Source organism: Notechis scutatus, chromosome 4 (assembly GCF_049901735.1).
Source record: "Notechis scutatus isolate UNSWTSFEM ecotype Mainland chromosome 4, rNotScu1.2, whole genome shotgun sequence".
NCBI classification, from domain to species: Eukaryota; Metazoa; Chordata; class Lepidosauria; order Squamata; family Elapidae; genus Notechis; species Notechis scutatus.
Window position 1 is genome coordinate 99,693,002 of NC_142012.1, and position 19,124 is coordinate 99,712,125.

A 19,124-nucleotide genomic window follows, 5' to 3' on the forward strand; every position below is an offset into this window, starting at 1 on the left:
CACCACATCATTCTCACAAGTAGGTGGAGCTCACACAGTGAAAAACCATCTATATAAAACACACACACAGACACACACAGAAAAATGCTGCATATGGAGAGGTGAAACAATAATTTGAGCCTAACTTTCTCCTTGCTATATCAAATTCTTACATTTAGGTCTCAAAGAATTCCTAGCATTGGGGGCTTGTATTACAACTGAGTTTCTGATTTGTCTTTATTTGGGTTTACCCAATGCCTACCCAATCTCCAGGTGATCTGGTTGCAAGTCAAGTGGATACAGCTCTCCAAACCAATGTTATCATTTGCATTATCTTAGCCTGCTGTCAATCATATTTTCTAGAAGCTTTGGCCAACTTTTGCTCAATGCTCTAAGTCTCTCTATCTTCCACCTGCTGCAGTTTTTTTTAGAAAAGCAATAACCTTTCCTTGGCAACTTGTGATTGAAAGCCCATTTCTTGGCAAGTCCCCACCATCTGGATCAGAGAGAGGAATTATCCACACACAGTGCACTTCTTCTGTAATAATGCTCCCCATAGCTTTTTAAAGCCAATTCTTAGCCTAGCTCAAGAGAAGTACGTGTCATTCTGCAGGAATTACAAAGTGCTTTCTTAAACTGTAAAGAGAGGATTGATATAGGTATTAATGGTAATTTTATTTTTCCCCCAAATTGGTCTTCCTCAAATATACAATCCCACAAAAATTCTAGTTGCTGGTTAAAAATGCTAGTGATTAAAACCTCAACATATCTTACAAGGCAGCAAATTGAAAGGCTAAACATTTCAGTACAATGTAAGCAGGAGTGGGGAACTAGGTTTTGCTGAACTAGGATTCCCAGGATCCCTCACCACAGGCCTTGATGGTTTGGGCTCACAGACAGCTGAACAACATTTGAGGAATCTAAGTTCCCTACCCTGGCTTAATTTACATCCTAGAGACATCATCAGATGCATGGAATTAACCTTGATTTATCACACATATGCACAGGTGGCAATACATCCACAACTAATCCATAACTGCACATGCTATAAGAAATCATGTTAAGTCTTTTATAAGACTCTCGCTCATTCTTACTACAAGAGCTAATATAGCTACCCCTTTGGAAACTGGATACGTCAGTAAGCCATTCCAGGTCAAATCTCAGAAATGAACCACCTCTTATCCCTTCAACTATAATGCTTTTCATTTTGCAGGACCCAAAGGAGAAAGAATAAAAAAGTACGTAAGATTATAAACCAGACCTAAGGCATTACATCCATAGTTTGCTTGACAACGTGGTACCCTAACCCACGAGTAGCTTGCTTAATTAAAATAGAGTGAGGCTTTTGTGTCATGATCAAGGCGGCTCACAGTTCAATTGTACATGTGCCATAGAAGCACAATGTCTCCTGTTCATCTCCATCTGTCTCCATCTAGGAAAGACTCCAAGCTGAAACCACGGAGAGCCACTGCGAGTCACGCCCATTAATACTGTACTTTGGGAGTCATAACAGAAACTGGAAGATAAATCTGTTCCAGACCTATCTTGTCGTCTTCTTTACAATGCAGAACGTGGTTACATTCATTGTCTACAACATACAAAAAGCACATCCTGAAGCAAAGTCCGTTCCTGATCTATTTGATATTCCGTTTCTTTTGTTGGTTCTTGCTTTGTCAGTCCCTTTCCTTTCTGATGGCCCTTCTGAATTGTACTTGGAACATTTTCCATGCTTAAGGCAGCACAGCTATGAAGGTTCCCTCCCATCAGGAATAAAGCAGAGCCACCTTGTAAGGAAGCAATGGAGCAGCAGTCTTGTTCAAAAGTTGTGAGGGGTCCTGAAGAAACTCCATAGGGCAGACTAGATCATGGATTCCCAACATTTTCACTGCATCCAATTTTGAGCTACATATCCTTAATCCTCGTGTAGAACTAACATCACCACTTTTTCCCAAGACATTTCTCTTTGGCGTAACTCTCCTCTTAACCACAATACAAAGTGGTTATGCACTTTGTTACCAAACAAAAAATGCAACTAAAGATGAGAGACCAACTGATGCATATATCTGTCCAAAGAACAAATTCACAGGCCTTTAAGGGAGAGTGCAGTGAGTCCATCCTTTTCTCTTACTCCAAAACAAAGAGGCAGGTTGAAGGGGCTTGCACTGAAAGGAAAGTGGTGTTTTGCCCCAGAGGCCTGTCTTAGTCTATTCCTAAACTAGAGATGTAATGGAGATGTCTATGCATTCAGGCGTTGACTTTGCCTGTTCCACTGCTGCTTTCATGGCCAGCCTTCAGAGAATGGAAATAGACTTGAAGATCGTCTACAGGGTGCACAATAGGCACGGTCTGCATTTTGGGGAAATGAGCTGTGGCCAATTCCCAGCTGGCTGTGCTGACCAATTCAATGGCAAGCATCTTGAGAATCGCCTTGGCCAGTTCTTTGCCTATGCAATTGCGGACTCCGCCACCAAAGGGAATGTAGTGAAACCGGAAGGAGGCTGAAGTTTTGTGCTCCTCCTGATCTTCCGGCGATACCCAAAACCTCTCTGGATCAAAAGTATCGGGGGGACTCTGGTAGATGCTGGCAGTCTCGTGTGTATCTCGAATACTATACATCACACTCCAACCCTTCGGAATCTGGTAGCCCTTTAAGGAAGAAGGGAAGGAGAGATGGAACAAGATCAGCACCACAGACAGCAGCCAGACAGATGAAACCTGTCTGAAAGGGTGAGCAAACATTCACAAACATTCACAACAGTGTGGTCCAATCTTTTGGAGAGACAACACGAGCCTCACTTTGTCCACTGTCCGATGTGCTTAGACAGGCTAACTTCAAAAATATTACTGACACTCTACAAAAAAACAATATATACATTTTAAAATGTGGATTTTCTGCTACAAAGTGCTGCCATTTCAGACTAAACAGCAGAGAGAAAAATTCATGAATAGACCATGTGTGTGTCTGAATGCTGCTTTAGGTCAAGGAACATGGGAACCTGTTTATTTAAAAAATATCAGTATTTCACAGTTAGTAAAAAATATAATGCCCATGAACTGAGATATTTATGGCCATAATAGTAGTACTACCTTGGCATGGCTGTTCCAAGTGCCATTCAGATCAGAGCAATTGTAACTAGCCGTTATATTGTTCCCTCCCCTCTTTTTCATGCTATGGATCAATGTTGACTTCTGGGACAAGTTCTAGTAGTTCTCATTGCAACATTTTTGAAACTGGCTTGTGCTGACCTACCTAGGATGGAGAGAAAGGGACTGGCCCAAAGTCACCCCCCTGGCTTTAGAACTGAGGTAGGAGTAGCCACAATCCTTTGGCTTCTAACCCAGTGCCTTTAATCATTACACCAAACCGTAACAGAAATTCTTCCTAAATTTTGCCCAATGGGCACAATCATTTTGGTGATCTAAATGAAGCATTTGTCTTGACTTCTCTCTCCATTTCTCAATCTTCTGATGAAAAATATGCAGTTCTCTGGATTCTATCAAATTAGGCCATTGATCCATCTTGCTCGCTGACAGGATCTGATAGCAGCTCCTCCAGCATTTGAAGCAGTATTTCTTTCCATTGCTAAAATAGTGATGCCAGAAACTGAATCAGAGACCAGCATACAAATTTGTGCTCGGACAATCTTTCTACTTGACTTTTGTCAGAATATTCATGAACTGGCAGAGACATGGTAACAAGGTCAACCAATGAATAGGCATAGCAACTAAGTCAGCCAATGGGGACTCTTTGGAAACTGAAACTGGAAGGACCCTGGACATGGTTCTGTATTAAGCTCTGAGCTTTGAAGCTGCAAACTTGCCTGCAGCTCTGAATCAAAACTGAAACTGTTCTCTGCTGTTCTCTCCTCTGCTTGTGTTTTGCCCTGTAACTGCTGTCACAGTGGAAGAATCTGCTGTTGGTATTGTAAATTTACTTCATGTGTATAAAGAAGTTAATGAATCCTGCTGAATCAGTTATCTGTGTGTGCTTTCTGGATGTGATTTCTGCAACAAACTCTAACAACTTTGCTTCACAAACTTCATCACTCATTATCACAGTCCACTACCCAGGACTTGGGATCTTGTTTACCATCCCTGGTTACAGTACTTACAGTTCATGTGAGATATCTTTTCCCATATCCCAAAAGCTCACCTTCCTACAAATGGCCCATAGATTCCTCGCATATCTTCTGGCTCTAAACAGAAAAAGCTCTTGGAATTACTAGGAACCAAAAAGTGTTCTTTCTGGGTCCCCATGTAAAATACTCAGCCTAGCCTTCTAAAATCCAGGTAAACCCAAGTTCTTCACACTTCCCCCAAAAGGTTAGAGAGCAAGCCACTCAACTCACATCTAGCTCAAAGGTTTGTAAGGCTGTCCTATACCCTCCAGATACTGGGGGCAGCAAACGGAGAACTTCTTTAATGACACAGTCCAAGTAGCGCAGATGATTCAACTTCTCCAGGGTCAAGTAAGGGTGGCAACAATACTCAGATCTTTCCAGACTGCTAAAGAACTGGCCTGTTTCTTCCAGCCTGGACAATGAGCTAGGACCATTTGTAGTTCCATGGACAATATCCTGGGACCCTTTAGCCATGATGTTTATATTAGGTCCTTTTTCTTCCATCGTGGTCTCTCGCCCTTGTTCTCTTCCCAATCTGGGTGGAAGAGGCACGTTGGAGTCACCCTCTTTCTTTTCCTTCTCATGTGCAGGCAAAGTTTTTTGGCCAGACGGGTATTTTGTTAGAAAATCCTCAGCTCCAAAGCACTGACACTGCCCAGTGAGTCCATTGGAGGCCAGTTCCAGCTGGATCTTTTTTATGACCAACGGGTGTTTCAATAAGAGTAAGATCATAGAAGTAGTGGCGCTGGCAGTGGTGAAGAAAGCTGCAAATATTAGTTCAATTGCAGATTCCTGTAAGGCAAGCCATGGAGATATAGGAATTAGAAGAGTGTTCCTCTTATTATAGGGTTAGAGATGGGACTATCTATCATTATTGTATCTGTTATATCATCTATAAACTTAAATAAACTTAACAAATAAATAAATTGTGCATGCTATTAATAAACTGAATGTTTCTTGTCCTTTCTCAGATACCTTGAGATCAGAATTTAAATTAGATGTTACTCAGTCTTTTACAGGAAAAAATGCTAACTTAAAAATCTGGATCAAGACTTTTGAGGATTCTAGGAGTTGCTGTTGAACACGTATCAAAACGTTGGTGCTCTGAAGGCCCTTGGCAATATTCTCACCACATTTCCTGTACTTATCATGGCCAGCTCAACAATGAGCAGCCGATTCAAGTTGCTGGATGAGCCACTGCCCAAGGAGCTGCAAGGAGTAGACAGTAGTTGCTACCAGTCTCTGGAGATGAGGAGACTGAGCTGCAAATACTATCACCCTGTTCTGACCCAACCCTGTTACCAGCAAGAAAATCTCAAAACAAACTCAGCAACTCAAACCTCCACAGCTTTAATCTACAAATAAACTTCTTTGTAGAGATAAAAGATGGCTTGCAGCCAATTAGTCCAACCAGAAAAGTCTTGACAGAATTATTCAGATAAGCCAGAGTCTCTACACATAATGCTGGATCCTTAGAGCTTCTTTCCTTTCTGCAAAGAACGTTTTTTCAAACCTGGCTTGTATCCTCTTGAGGGAGGGGCCATTACCTTGCAGCCTTACTCCTGAGTCGCCTGTGCTGCTGCAGATGCTCTTTCCTCCAAGCAATCCTTCGTGCATGTGCACTTGGCACAGGCTCCTCGGGAACCTCCTCATCACTGCTGCCAGCCCCCACAATCTCTGAAGGCAGCAGTCCACTCCCTGATGGTCCTGGCCCCTCATCTGAGTCCTTGCTCTCCTCAGCCGTCCGCACCTGCTGCCGGCTAACCACAACACACCCTGACTCCCGCAAGGGTTCCCTCTGTCTAGAGCAGCAGAGGAAAGCTGCTCTTTAAGGCTCCTTGCAAGAAAGGAGCCCTTCCCCTTCCTAACAAGCCACACTGGGTTTGCTTCTATTTAAGACGAGCAGCAGACTCAAGCCTCTTTGTTGGCAGCGACTGCTTCTTTACCCAGATTCCATCATGTGCGCCTTGGTTTGAAACTTCATTATTTTTAATTCTGGACCTAGACTGCCTGATGAACCTTCTGCAACATTTAGCTCCTTGGGACTTCACTTGAACACTTGCTGGACTTTGGCGGGGACTTACATTTGTGTATGTGTGCGCGCGTGTGTGTGTGTGTACATGCACACATCTACGTTTTTTCTTGCATTTCTGTATATATATTCATGAACTGTGCCAGGACAATCCAAAAGGATGGGATAGGATGGGAGTTGGGTAGGGTAGGGTAGGGTAGGGTAGGGTAGGGTAGAGTAGAGTAGAGTAGAGTAGAGTAGAGTAGAGTAGAATAGAATAGAATAGAGTAGAATAGAGTAGAATAGAAATAGAATAGAAATAGAATAGAAATAGAAATAGAAATAGAAATAGAAAGGAATGGAATGGAATGGAATAGGAATAGGAATAGGAATAGAAATAGAAATAATAGAAATAGAAATAATAGAAATAGAAATAATAAAAATAGAAATAGAAATAGAAATAGAAATAGAAATAGAAATAGAAATAGAAATAGAATAGAATAGAATAGAATAGAATAGAATAGAATCTGGAGGTCTTCTAGTCCAGCCCCCTGCTCAATCAAGCAGGGAACCTATACCATCCCAGACAAGTGATTGTCCGGTCTCTTCTTAAAAACCTTCAGTGATGGAGCACCCATGATTTATGAAGGCAACCCACTGTTTAATTTTCCTCACTGTTTGGAAGGTTCTCCTTAATTCCAGGTTGCTTCTCGCTTTGATTAGTTTCCATCCATTATTCCTTGTCCTGCCCTCTGGTGCTTTGGAGAATAATTTGACCCCTTCTTCTTTGTGGCAGCCTCTCAAATATTGGAATACTGCTATCATGTCACTCCTAATTCTTCTTTTCTTCAGACTAGCCAGACCCAAAACCTGCAGCCCTTCTTCATATGGTTTAGTTTATAGGCCTTTGATCACCTTAGTTGCTCTTCTCTGAACTTCTTCCAAAGTCCCCTCAATTTTCCTTTCTCCCCCCTTCTCTTTCTTTCCCTTCCTTTAAAGTACTTAAGGATGAAGGCAGAAGAGGAGAAAAACAAGAACAAGAGAGGATTTTTGTGGCATTGTGTGTCTGGGTATGTAGATGAAGTTGAAGATATTTGGAAGGAACAATACTGATTGGCTTGCATTTCAGCATCAACATTTGACAGGAACACCTTCAATCAGGGCTCAAAAAGAAATAGCCAGTGTGAGTGAGAAGAATAGAAACCATAAGAGCAAAAGTCTTTGGGATTTTTTTCCCCCCACACTATATCCAGTACTAACTGAATTACCTCAGGAAAATTTCCAAGTAGAGTGCATGATAGTAGTCTAATCTGGATGTAACCTAGTATTAGAGGGTATGGATTAGCTCCAACCCAATTCAATTCACACCATTTACCTGTTGTTGTTGTTTTGTCACATTGAGTCAGTTCAAAGGCATTGGATTAGACGATTCTATATGACTTTCCAATTTAGTTCAGAAACTCAATTCAATTAGGAGATTTAATCAAATCTCAAAATCAAAGCTTTACATATTTCATAGCATTTATAGCATTTCCACATTTATTTAAATAGCCATTATTCCTCGCAGAAACAGAGCTCACTGAGGTTAAAACAGTTTAGAAAATATGCCCTGGATTGAATGGCACAAGATCAAGTTGACTTTCTGCTATTTGAGCCAGGTTATTGCTACTCATGCTAGCAGAATGCAGAATAAAGCAAAATAGGTATACAGGTAGTCCTCCACTTACTGACTAGTTATTCAGTGACCAAAGTTACAACAGTGGCGGAAAAGAGATTTATGACTGGTCCTTCCAAATGCAGCTATGGTAGTATCATAACAGTCATGTGATAGAAATTTGATGGCTTGGCAACCGGTGTGCATTTATGATGGTTGCAGCAACCTTCTTTCATGTGATTGCCATTTGCAACTTTCACAGCCAGTTTCCCTTAAGTCAATGGGGAACCAAGCAGGAAGTCACAGGTCATGGTCACATTGCAGTCAGAAAATGAAGGCTACCTGTATGGTCTCTAAAGCCTCAATCAGGTGCTGTCTGTGTGTGTGTGTGTGTGTGCCTCCAGAAGTTGTGAATGCTCCAACACTGGAAGTTTTTAAGAAGAAATTGGATAACCATTTGTCTGAAATGATATAGGGTTTCTTGCCTAAGCAGGGGGCTGGACTAGAAGACCTCCAAGGTCCCTTCCAGCTATTCTATTCTATTCTATTCTATTCTATTCTATTCTATTCTATTTTCTATTCTATTCTATTCACACACAAACCAACTGCTGACAAATCTTTGTATTCTAGGAAGCTACGGTACCCTGGGACAACTGACCATGGAATCCCTAGTATCATTCAAGATATTTCCACCCAGACATCCTGCAAAATCACACCAGCTGCGACACCATCTTCCAACAGGGGCTACTGTCAAATCCTGCATGAAACCACTAACCCCTCCCAGGAGCATAAAAATCCTCACCTTCAATTCCTGCATAGTGAAATCTTGGCCGTGTTCTTTGGCGCTGTTGATGATAAAATCTAGGGCATCGCGATGGGCGTCAGGGTCTTTTCTCTGCAGTTTCTCCAAGATGGCTTTTTCCATATAAGTATGTAACAAATCCCGAGCCTTTATGCCCTGGGGAACAGAAGGTGGTTCAGAGATAAAGAGCACAGAAAGCTGGTTCAGATTCAGAAACTCATTCCGAAAAAAGGAACACCTTGAGGTTCCAGGAAGAAAGCAGTGGACTGCTTAGAAAGTTCCAGAACTTTATTTATATTGCTGTGATGACCCAGGGTGGGATACAAAAGCAACAAAGTCACAAAAACAGGTGAAGTCCCTGTAATTCCTTCAACTTGGCTTTAAAGGTCCAATTATCATTGACTGGAGAAAAAACTCCCCCACAAACAGTTGCGAAAAGGAAGAACTTCCGTTCAAACTCAAAATACATATAAATTATAAATAGAAAAAAAACAACAACACAAACCACACTGAAGAATTAATAAGACAAGGCAGGATAAGGGCTTGAAGACGTCCACAGATATCGAAATACACACACTGGGAAGGACACCAGAAGTCAGGTAAGAACGGACAGACTAGAAATATTTTCACGATTTGCTTCCAGCACTAGCCCATGCGCAGTTTGTCCTTTTAAACAGTCCTCACAGCTGCAGCCCATGAAGGGGATCAAGGCCCTTTCTTCCCCTGTAGACCATTCCATTCACGTTTCTCCCTTATCCGGTCCTCCCTAGGATGAAAAGGGGATGGGCCTGGGTCTTCCTCTGAATACCCAGCTGGCCGGTGCCCTTCCCCAGTTTCCTCCACAACTTCTGAAGCCACACTCCCACTCCCTGTAGGCTGTTCCTCCTCTCCCTTGGAGTAAGATTCTAACAGGGACGTGACAATTGCCTTCTCCAAGTAGTAAAAGCTCAAGTTAGCTAGAGGGGTTTGCTTTTTTTCTTTTGGCTGAGGAAAACAACTAAGCCCTGTTAGAGGCAAGAAACTGTGAGACCCTGAGTTCTAGTTCCACCTTTGGCACAAAGCAAGCTGGCTTTGTCACTCGGGCCAGTCACTCCCTATTAGCCCTAGGAAGCAGGCAATGGCAAACCACTTATGAAATCTTGCCAAGAAAACAAGACTAGCTAGACTAGTCCAGGCAGTCACAAGGAGTCAATTCTGACTTGAAGGCACAAAATAAGCAAATGAAGTCTTACTGAATGTTCTCCTGAGATAAATGATGCTACAAAAGAACTGAAGAACTAGTCTCTTTGGGTCGTGGATAGATCAAGAGAGCTTGTGGCTTTGTTCCCATAATTTGCTGAAGGCTAACCTAAGTGTAGATGAAGATCAAGAGACACAGTTTCAGGTTTATTGACAGCCATGGAAACTTAGTGGGTGAATTGGGCAAGTCATCGCCACTGACACCCCGGAACATAAATTAGCTCACTAAGCCCTTTGTGACAAACCCAACACATCATGCTTTTATAGTGTGTCAATCCAAATTAGCTGATTAGACCATGACTAAATTCACATTGGGTCATAATGTCTTGTGAACACAGCCCAGTCAGTCAAGTTCAGTGGGGAAATTGAAAGAGTGTATTATATAGACAGGTTTGAGCTTCTGCATGAAAGGTTCATTCAAATCAAATCAAATTATTTTATTACTTCCCTTACAAAAAAATAGAAATGAAAGATGCTGTGGCTTTGGCCTTCAAGACCACTCCTTTCACATAAAGCCACTGCTGAATTAGGTAACCTGGGCAGAACGTCCTTATTTCACAAGTTGTGGTCCTGTGACAAAAAGCTGATGTGGTTTCCGTAAGCTTTCTCCACGCTCTGCCTCTCTTAAGGTTAGCACAAGTGCCCGGGCAAAATTTGTTGTCCTTGTGGCATCGGCTTATCCTGCCTGTATTGCATCTGTTCTAAATTACTGCAAATAGTGGTGTCCTAATTTGCAATCGTGCCAATCCCAATAAACAAGATGATTATTATTTTTTTGCCATTCTCTTTCAGGATGTTGGAATCACCACGAAACAACCAGCCATCACAGCATTGCAGCCTGAATGGTATATGAACTGTTGTTTGGATTTCCTTTCTGAACTGGGCTTTACCCACATTCCAATAATAGGGGTGGGAGGATTGGGAAACTATGGAAAGAGAGTGGCATACAAATAGCCCAAAGCAGATCCTATCCTAATTAAGCTATAGATTAGAACAGGAATGGAACATAATAAAAATAATAATAATACTAATAACAACAACCATTTAATCAGTGGGTGCAGCAAAATTTCACAAACTGACTATCTAGAATGCCATAACCGAATTGCTAAAACCATTCACTGGAAACTGCGCCAAAAGTTTGGATTTGAGTATAGTAACAACTACTGGGAACATCAGGTTGAGAAGGTTCTGGAGAATGAAAAAATCAAGATCTTGTGGGACTTCAGAATTCAGACTGACAGGCACTTGGCCCACAACACACCTGACATAACAATAGTTGAAAAGAAAAAGGTTTGGTTCATTGCCATTGCAATACCTGGCAATGCACGAATTGAAGACAAGCAGCAAGAAAAAAATCACAGAAGTACCAGGACTTACAAGCTGAAGTTGAGCTACTTTGGAAAAAGAAATCGTGTGTTATCCCAATGGTAATTGGAGCCCTTGGAGCCAATGGGCTACCTCAGTATTTGGAAATTCTGAATTTATCAGACTCATTGAATACCCTGATTCTAAAAAAACCCACCCTACTTGGAACAGTTTATATCCTCTGATGCTACCTTAACAGTTCCTAGGTCCTTGGTTAGGACTCGAGCTGTTGAGCTACCAACCAGCCCCAAAAGCTGTGAATCTCACCAAAGATTAACAACAACAACAACAATAAGAAGAGGAAGAGGAAGAGGAGGAGGAGGAAGAAGAGGAGGAAGGAGGAGGAGGAAGGAGGAAGAAGGAGAAGGGGAAGAAGGAGATGATGATGATGATGATGATGATACTTGGTTGATACCTAGGATGCTGGCAGCAACCCGTATCAGAGCCAGTCAATATTTGTGTTACATTTTTAAATGTTCAGTTGACTGTCATGTTTAATGAAAAAAATGTAACAATAATAGCAATAACAATAATAAGAGGAGGAGGAGGAGGAGGAGGAGGACAATAGGACATCAAGGCTTAGTGAATACAGAAGAGACCAAATTGGCTTATAAGAAAAACTAAAATAGAAAAGAACTGAAGAAAATCACATAATACAACGACCTAACAAATAGAAGTGGAACAGCTATGACAAAAGAAAGTAAAGACAATACCAATAGTAATAGTGAAATCCCAAAACATGTGGGGCATCACTTGAACATCATCTGCACTGACAAAATCACCAAAATTGCAAAATTCAGCTTTATTGGAACAGCTTGCATCATGCAATTATGTCTGTAACACCATCAGCCAACATCATCTTCCTATCCCAGGTCCTTGGAAAGGATTCAATAGCTGGAATGCTAAACCCAGTCTAAACATCTGGCTGACAGTGTGGCCAAACCATAACAACAGGGAAAATAATGTGAAACATTCTTTTCACAGAAGTGGAATTGGGAGAACTGCAAAGGTTCTCCAAGGGCAAAGAAATCAAAGCCCTGCCAGAAGTAGCTGAAACCGTGAAGGAAAACCAAGGGGAGTCAACAATAATGGAAGCCCAAATAGCTATTTAATTATTTTCAATCCCAAACCAGGCACCCATTACTCTGACCTTTCAGAAAGAACAAAATCCTCTATAAAGAATCAAAGCAAAGAATAACTGAGCACCTAGAATGATACAAAAACAACATAATAAAGTTGCCTGCATTGAAGTTTGCTCTACAGAATCAGCTAGTAACATAAGTATTATAAAGTGCCAATACTGTAACATCAAACAAAAGAACCAGCTCATTGCAAGAAACAAACCGACTAATGCACAGCACAGCTGCTGTTATGACTGAATACCTGGCGTGCAATATCAGCAAAAAAAGAAGAAAAAAAAGCCAAGGAGTGCAGTACCAAAATAAAAGATCAAATAGGATCAGCATGCTAAGATCAGATGCAAGCAAGCTATAACAGATGAAAGAAAAGAAGAGGAACAAGAAAATTAAAAAAAAAAAAACTATTCACAAGAAGATCAAGAAGCACTGGAAAGAATAAAGCAGCAAACAACAGCTACACTATATCCAAGAGGAGGAGCAGATATGAAACTTGACTTGTACATTATAGGCAGAACCCCTGGTTCCCACCCACTGCCCGTTTGGAAGTCTTGCTGCCAGTGGAAGGCAAGGCACTCTGCACATGCATAAGGCAGCTCTCCAAACTTGGGCAACTTTAAGACTTGTGGAGTTGGAAGTCCACAAGTCTCAAAGTTGCCAAGTTTGGGGGTCCCTGGTGAGGGGTCTCCTGCTTGAGCAGGGGGTTGGACTAGAAGACCTCCAAGGTCCCTTCCAGCTCTATTCTGATTAAGTAGAACTCCAGAGCCATTGAGGAAAGGTGTGTGTGTGTGTGTGTGGGTGTCCCACCTTCCCAGCCCTCAGGTACCTTCCTCAATCCACTGAAGGGGACGTTGAGCGGCAGGCTAAAGAGGTTCTCCACCAATTGCTCGAAGGCCCCGGAAAGCTCCTCAAACTGCTCCTCTTCCAGCCGGAGGCCCAGCAGGATCCGCACAGCAATGCGGAAAGTCAAAGCCTTGGCTGAGGCGTAGACAGCGACGGGCCCCGGGCGGTGACGCCAACCGCGCAGTTCCCAGCTGACCAGGCGCTGGATTGGGGGCAGGTAGACCTCCAGGGCGGCATGGCTGAAGACGCGGGCCAGGATCTGCGGACGGAGAGAGAGGGAGAGGCAGAGCACGGGAAGCGAGGCAGCCCAGCAGGTGAAAGGGAGGGATTCCTCGGGTGGCCTCCAGGAGTCCCCTTGTGCAACAAGGTCACATAGTGTAATAAGATTGGGACTGGGTGAGGGACTTCTGTCCTCACTGTGAGTTGTGTTTGGGGGGGTACACGAAGGGAGGCTCAGCCAATCTCATTGTACACATGTTGTGCACTGACAATAAAGGTAACAGTAATAATAGTAATAGTAATAATAGTAATAATAATGCTGATGGTGATGATAACAACAATAACAATAATAACAACAATAACAATAACAACAATAACAACAATAACAACAATAACAATAACAACAATAATAATAATAATAATAATAATAATAATAATAATAATAATAATAATAATAATAATAATAATAATAATAAACTTATTGGGTTTGCAAGGCATACACTAAAGTGCATGGGTTGAAGTTGGGCATTTAATGCTACTTCAGATTTGGTTGGCTATAAATTCAGAATTATCTCTGTTCTAGAGAAACAAATCCTGCCCAGCTGAGTGGATCTTGCTCCTGGTTTGGTTAAGGCTGGGGTGTGACCTTGAGGAAGCCAGTCTCAAGAAAAATCAGCTATCCCTGGGGGGGAAAACTGAATGCATGTGCAACCTAAACAACACAGAGGTTGGATTCAGCTGCTGTTTCTCTACAACACCCTGAGCTAAGGACTAGCCAACCAAATCTTAAGAAGCATTAAACGCCCGACTTCAACCCATGCACTTTAGTGTGTGTGCCTTGCAACCCCAATCAGTTCAGTTCATTTATGCATTCGTAAGTTAAATGTCTATGGAGAGTCATCCAGGTCAGGGGTCTCCAACCTTGGCAATTTGAAGCCTGGAGGAGTTTCTGGCTGGGGAATTCTGGGAGTTGAAGTCCTCCAGGTTTCAAGTTGCCAAGGTTGGAGACCCCTGGCTTGGCCGAAGTGGGGGGAGAGGGAAACTCCCCACGTGCCACTCTCCAGATAAGGGTGAGCATAGCCCATCATGCCCAGCCTCACCGAGGCCCTGCGATCTACCCCCACCCCTGCAAGAGCAGCCGCTGGCGTGAGGACTACCCCCACCCCACCCCGCTTACCTTCCTCCTGTGCCGGTGCACCTCGGCGTGGGCGTTGATCAGCGTGTGGGAGCCCAGCAGGATCTGGGTGCTGAGCGGCCACTGGGCGCTGACCAGCCGGTGCTCGCCCAGCAGGATCTTCCGCACATTCTCGGCGCCACTCACCCGCACCACCGGCTTGCCCAGCAGGTGCGTCTTGAACACGGCGCCATAGCGCTGCCGCCGGGAGCTGTGAAAGTGGGAGCCCTGCTCGGTCGGGAGAGAGATGGAGAGGGAGAGGAGGAAGGGGAAGAGAGAGAGGGAAGAGAAAGAGACAGAGAAGGAGGGAGGGAAAGAGAAAGAGACAGGGAGGGAGGGAAGGAGAAACAAGGAGGAGAGAGAGGGAAGAGAGAGACAAGCAGGGAGGGAGGGAGGGTCGGAGAGAAAGAGAGAGACATAGGCAGGGAGGGAGGGAGGGAGAAAGGGAGAAGAAGAGAGGTACAGAGAGAGGGGGAGGAAGGGAGGCAGAGAGAGAGAGAAAGAGACAGGGAGGGAGGGAGAGAAGTAGGAGAGAGAAGGAAGGAGAAAGAGAGACAAGGAGGGAGAGAGAGAGAGAGAGACGGAGATAAAGAGAGAGACATAGGCAGGGAGGGAGATATTAAGGGAAAGAGGCAGGAGGGAGGGAGGGAGAGAGAGAAGAGAGGGGGAGAATGGGAGGCAGAGAGAGAGGGAGGGAAAGGGAGGAAGGGAAAGAGAGACAGAGAAGAAGGGAGAGAGGGAGGGAATGAGAAAGAGACAAGGGAGGGAGAGAGAGACAAGGAGGAGAGAGAGGGAAGAAGAGAGGTATGGAGAGAGGGGAGGAAGGGAGGCAGAGAGAAAGAGAGGGAGGGAAAGAGACAGGGAGGAAGGGAGAGACAAGGAGGAGAGAGAAGGAAGGAGTAAGAGAGACAAGGACGGAGGGAGAGAAAGAGACAGGCATAGGGAGGGAGATAGAAAGGGAAAGAGGGAGGGAGGGAGAAAGAGAGAGAAAAGACAGGTACGGAGAGAGAGAGGGGAAGGAGGCAGAGAGAAAGAGAGGGAGGGAAAGAAAGATATAGGGAGGGAGGGAGAATTGGGCAGAAAGAGAGACAGGGAGGAGAGGGGGAAGGAGAAAGAGAGGGAAGGAGGTAAAAGAAAGAAAGAAGGGGGAGCAGGGAGGGACGGAGAAAGAGACAGAGAGGAAGGGAGGGAGACAGAGGGGGCAAGAGAAAGAGACACAAAGAGGGAGAGGGGACGGAGGGGGGAGGGAGAGAGGGAGGGAATGAGAGTGAGACGGGGAGTCGGGCGGAATCGGCAGCGCCTTTCTGCGCTGCTAAAGGTCGACAAGCCCAGGCGATCTCTGCGCAAGCGCACAGCTTCTTTCTTTCTCTTGGCGCCCAAAAATCGCCCGGATGCTCAGCTCCTGCCGGGCTTAGTTGGTGACCGGCGGCGGGCGACTTTGACGCCCACCTGAGTGGGAGCCTGAAGGGGCCACAAGTCTCCCCCCTCCGGCCGGTTGGGGTTCAAATGCCAGGAGAATCCAACCCAAAGGAGGGAGGGGCCGGCCGAGAGCTCCCTTCTCCTCCTTGCACCAATTTTTTTTTTTGGGGGGCAGACAAGTCTTTTGCCGTGGGTGGGAACCGGGGCTGTCTTCTTCCCCAAAGGCGGAAAAATGGAGGGCGCCGGGTGGAGATTTTAAAATGGAGGATGCCCCAGACTTGGGCAACTTGAAGACTTGTGGACTCCTCCCAGAATTCTCCAGCCAGCTGCGCTCTGGCTCTGGAGCATCAGAAAAGAGCTGGAAGGGACCTTGGAGGTCTTCTAGTCCAGGCGTCTCCATCTTGGCAAACTTTAAGCCTGGAGGACTTCAACTCCCAGAATTCCCCAGCCAGCTTTGCTGGCTGGGGAATTCTGGGAGTTGAAGTCCTCCAGGCTTAAAGTTTGCAAGGTTGGTGCTCAAGCAACAGACCCTATTACCAGAAGCTACGCTGGCTGGGGAATTCTGGGAGTTGAAGTCCGCAAGTCTTCAAGTTGCCCAAGTTTGGAGAGCTGCCTCAAAGCATGTGCAGAGTGCCTTGCCTTCCACCGGCAAGCAAGGCTTTCCAAACGGAAGGCCGCGTTTTTCCGGCCTTTCACGGCTAGGAAACTCCCGGCTTCAAGGCCAGCAATGGTGGGGAAGAGCTTTTTTTAAGCCAATCCCCTCTGCCTGACCCAAAGCCAAGGGACCGACGGGAGCGAGGTTGGGGCAGCCCAGCCTCGTGGATTCCCCCACCCACCCACCCCAAGGCAACGCTGGGGATGGCGGGTGCTCACCTGGATCAGCCAGTGCAGCGTCTCTCCCAAGAAGGGCCACCCCATGGAGCCCCTGGGCAACGGGAGGGCGCTGGCCCGGTCCCGGCTCAGCCTCCAACGCAGCGCCCAGAGGTGGCGGGCCGCTACCAGCAGGAGTCCCGCGGCGGCGGCGGTCACCAGCGCGGCTTCCAGCCAAGCCAGCGGGTCCCCGGAGCCCCGCGACGGCTGCGCCACCTGGCCGGCTTGGGCTGCCGGGGAAGAAGAGGGAAGGAATCAGCCGGAGGTGGGGGAAGAAAGGCGGCGGCGGCGGCGGCGGCACCCTTCTCCCCGTCCTTTCCATTGCCTGGAAGGAGAGGCTGCCTGTCCGAGGGCGCTGCCCGGAATCCCGGCTCTCCCGGCGTGTTTGGACTTGGTTCGGAAAGGACAGCCGGGCAGCCTTCGGGCGTCCTCCTTCCTCCTCCTCCCCCGCTCCCACCCAGGCTTCCTATCCGCGAGCTTCGTGCGCCTCTTCTCCCGGGACGCGTCGTCGGAAGCCGGTTCGGCCCAACAGAAGGAGCAGCCTGGTGCTCGCCTGAAGGCTCCGAAGCTGTTGCCCCTTTTCTCGTCCTCCTCTCCTTCCTTTCCTCCCTTTTTCCTTTCCTCCCTTCTTTCCTCCCTCCCTCTTTCCCTTCCTTCCTTGCCTCCTTTCCTCCCTCCTTTCCTCCTTTCCCTTTCTTCCTTCCCTCCCTCCCTACCTCCCTTGAGCCAGCTGTCCATGAACCGCCCCGCATGCCCTACCCATGACCGAGTGAGGCTCCGCGGAGTCCCGCGCAACCTCTCGTTGCTCCCTTCGGTGTTTTTCATTGGGCTTCGCTTGGGCCTTTATAGAGCTCCGCCGACCCACCTTCACGGATGACGTCGCCGCTTGATATTCAAAGCCGGGCCCGGAAAGGCTGCGATTGGCGCCCGGGAGGGTCCGGCAGGGGGGATGGGGGAACGGGGTGTGTGTGTGAGTGAGTGAAATCTCGTCTTCTGGGCGAGCGGGGGAGCATCACCCAGGTATAAGCCACAACGGCGTCTCCTTCCCGCGGCTCCGAGTCAAGGGCAAGCTCTAGCCACGGAGGCGAACGGACTCTCCTGCACCCCCACAGGTGGCTCGCTGGGGGCTCAAACCCTCCGCTTGTCTATTGTCCTGGAGCTGTTCCCATTTCTCAAGCTGATCGGTCGCTCTGTGTGTGTGTGTGCGTGCGTGTCTTCCAAAGCTCTCCCTTCACTACTAGCCACAATTACGGGGAACGAAGCCCAACATCCATTAGGCGAGGCTAAACTCCTTAGAGGAAGAAAATGCCAGGTAGAAGGAGGTTAAATTTGCAGCCCATTCGAGAGAATAGGACAGAATAACTGTATTGTCACTTTGAAGGTACACTAATGGGCGGACGTTAAAAATGAAATGTTTTCATGTGAGGCTGTCCACTCCAGCAGCAAAGGGGGCAAGACTAAAAGAAGAAGCCACGCATCCCTTACTGGGAGCTGAGCTCCACCGATTTCTTTAGGAGGTCTGACTTCCAGCTAAATTTAGAGGAAAGGGAGCCGCCCCTACAAAGCCAGTGAATCTACAACCCAAGAGACGTTGGAGCGCAATTCCCACCAGTTGGCTCAGAAAAGGAACTTGGGAAAAGGAGCCGATTTAAGCGTCGCCCGTTTTCCAGTTAAAGATAGGTTGGAAAGTAGAATTTAGGATTCGTGTCGGGCACGTCCGCTTTCAGGATACTCCATTGCAGTCTTGTACCCTTTGTAGGTTACAAAGGAGATACTTTCTCAGAATTAATAAGGCATTCCTCACAGCGAGTGATTTACAGCCATTTAGGGGGGTCGTCCGCCCATCAAAATAACGACCTCCAAATTAGCTTTACAACTCCCCGATGCTGGTAGGGTAGAAGAGGTTGTAAATCGCTAGTTACGAAATGCCCCAAGATTTTAAACTCGCAAAAAAAAGGAAGTCTGGCGAATGGAGGTTTACTTTGCAGAAACTGTCTGGATTCTCGCATTCCACCCCTAAAAGCGGATGGTGTGTTTGCTTGAGGACCGTATCTTTTCGTTGAGCCACGCGATTGGACGGGTGGCCAAGAGGTTTGTTTAGCTTTTGACCCAACGCGTTGTGTGAACCCATCTATTTTGACGATGCAAATTGAAATGACTTCCTTCAATCCCTCCTAGGCTAGCAGTTACCTGCGCCACGCGAACCAAGTTGCTCTGATCAAGATCACGAATTCAAGATCACGAATTCACGTAGTTACTGATTTCTCACGCAGTTGTGTAATCACCCGACAA

The 19,124-nt window shown here is 45.9% G+C and overlaps 1 protein-coding gene across 1 annotated transcript; it reads right to left on the reverse strand.

Moving 5' to 3' along the window:
* Positions 1-636: 636 nt before the first annotated feature.
* CYP26C1 (cytochrome P450 family 26 subfamily C member 1) lies at positions 637-17,642 on the reverse strand. Its single transcript, XM_087964206.1, has 7 exons — positions 17,592-17,642; positions 16,836-17,062; positions 14,547-14,771; positions 13,134-13,409; positions 8,568-8,723; positions 4,329-4,892; positions 637-2,625 (listed from the first exon to the last, which is right to left on the reverse strand). The coding sequence occupies exons 1-7, from the start codon at positions 17,593-17,595 to the stop codon at positions 2,224-2,226; spliced, it is 1,854 nt and encodes a 617-aa protein (XP_087820332.1). The 5' UTR covers positions 17,596-17,642; the 3' UTR covers positions 637-2,223.
* Between the last annotated feature and the right edge of the window lie 1,482 nt (positions 17,643-19,124).

Bases quoted from the DNA above. Each gene is read 5' to 3' on its own strand.
- CYP26C1 (XM_087964206.1), bottom strand. The intron at 14,772-16,835 runs GTGAGCACCCGC...CCGACCGAGCAG, and splicing joins CGCTGCACTGGCTGATCCAG to GGCTCCCACTTTCACAGCTC. The intron at 2,626-4,328 runs GTGAGTTGAGTG...TCTTCCTTAAAG, and splicing joins TACAAACCTTTGAGCTAGAT to GGCTACCAGATTCCGAAGGG.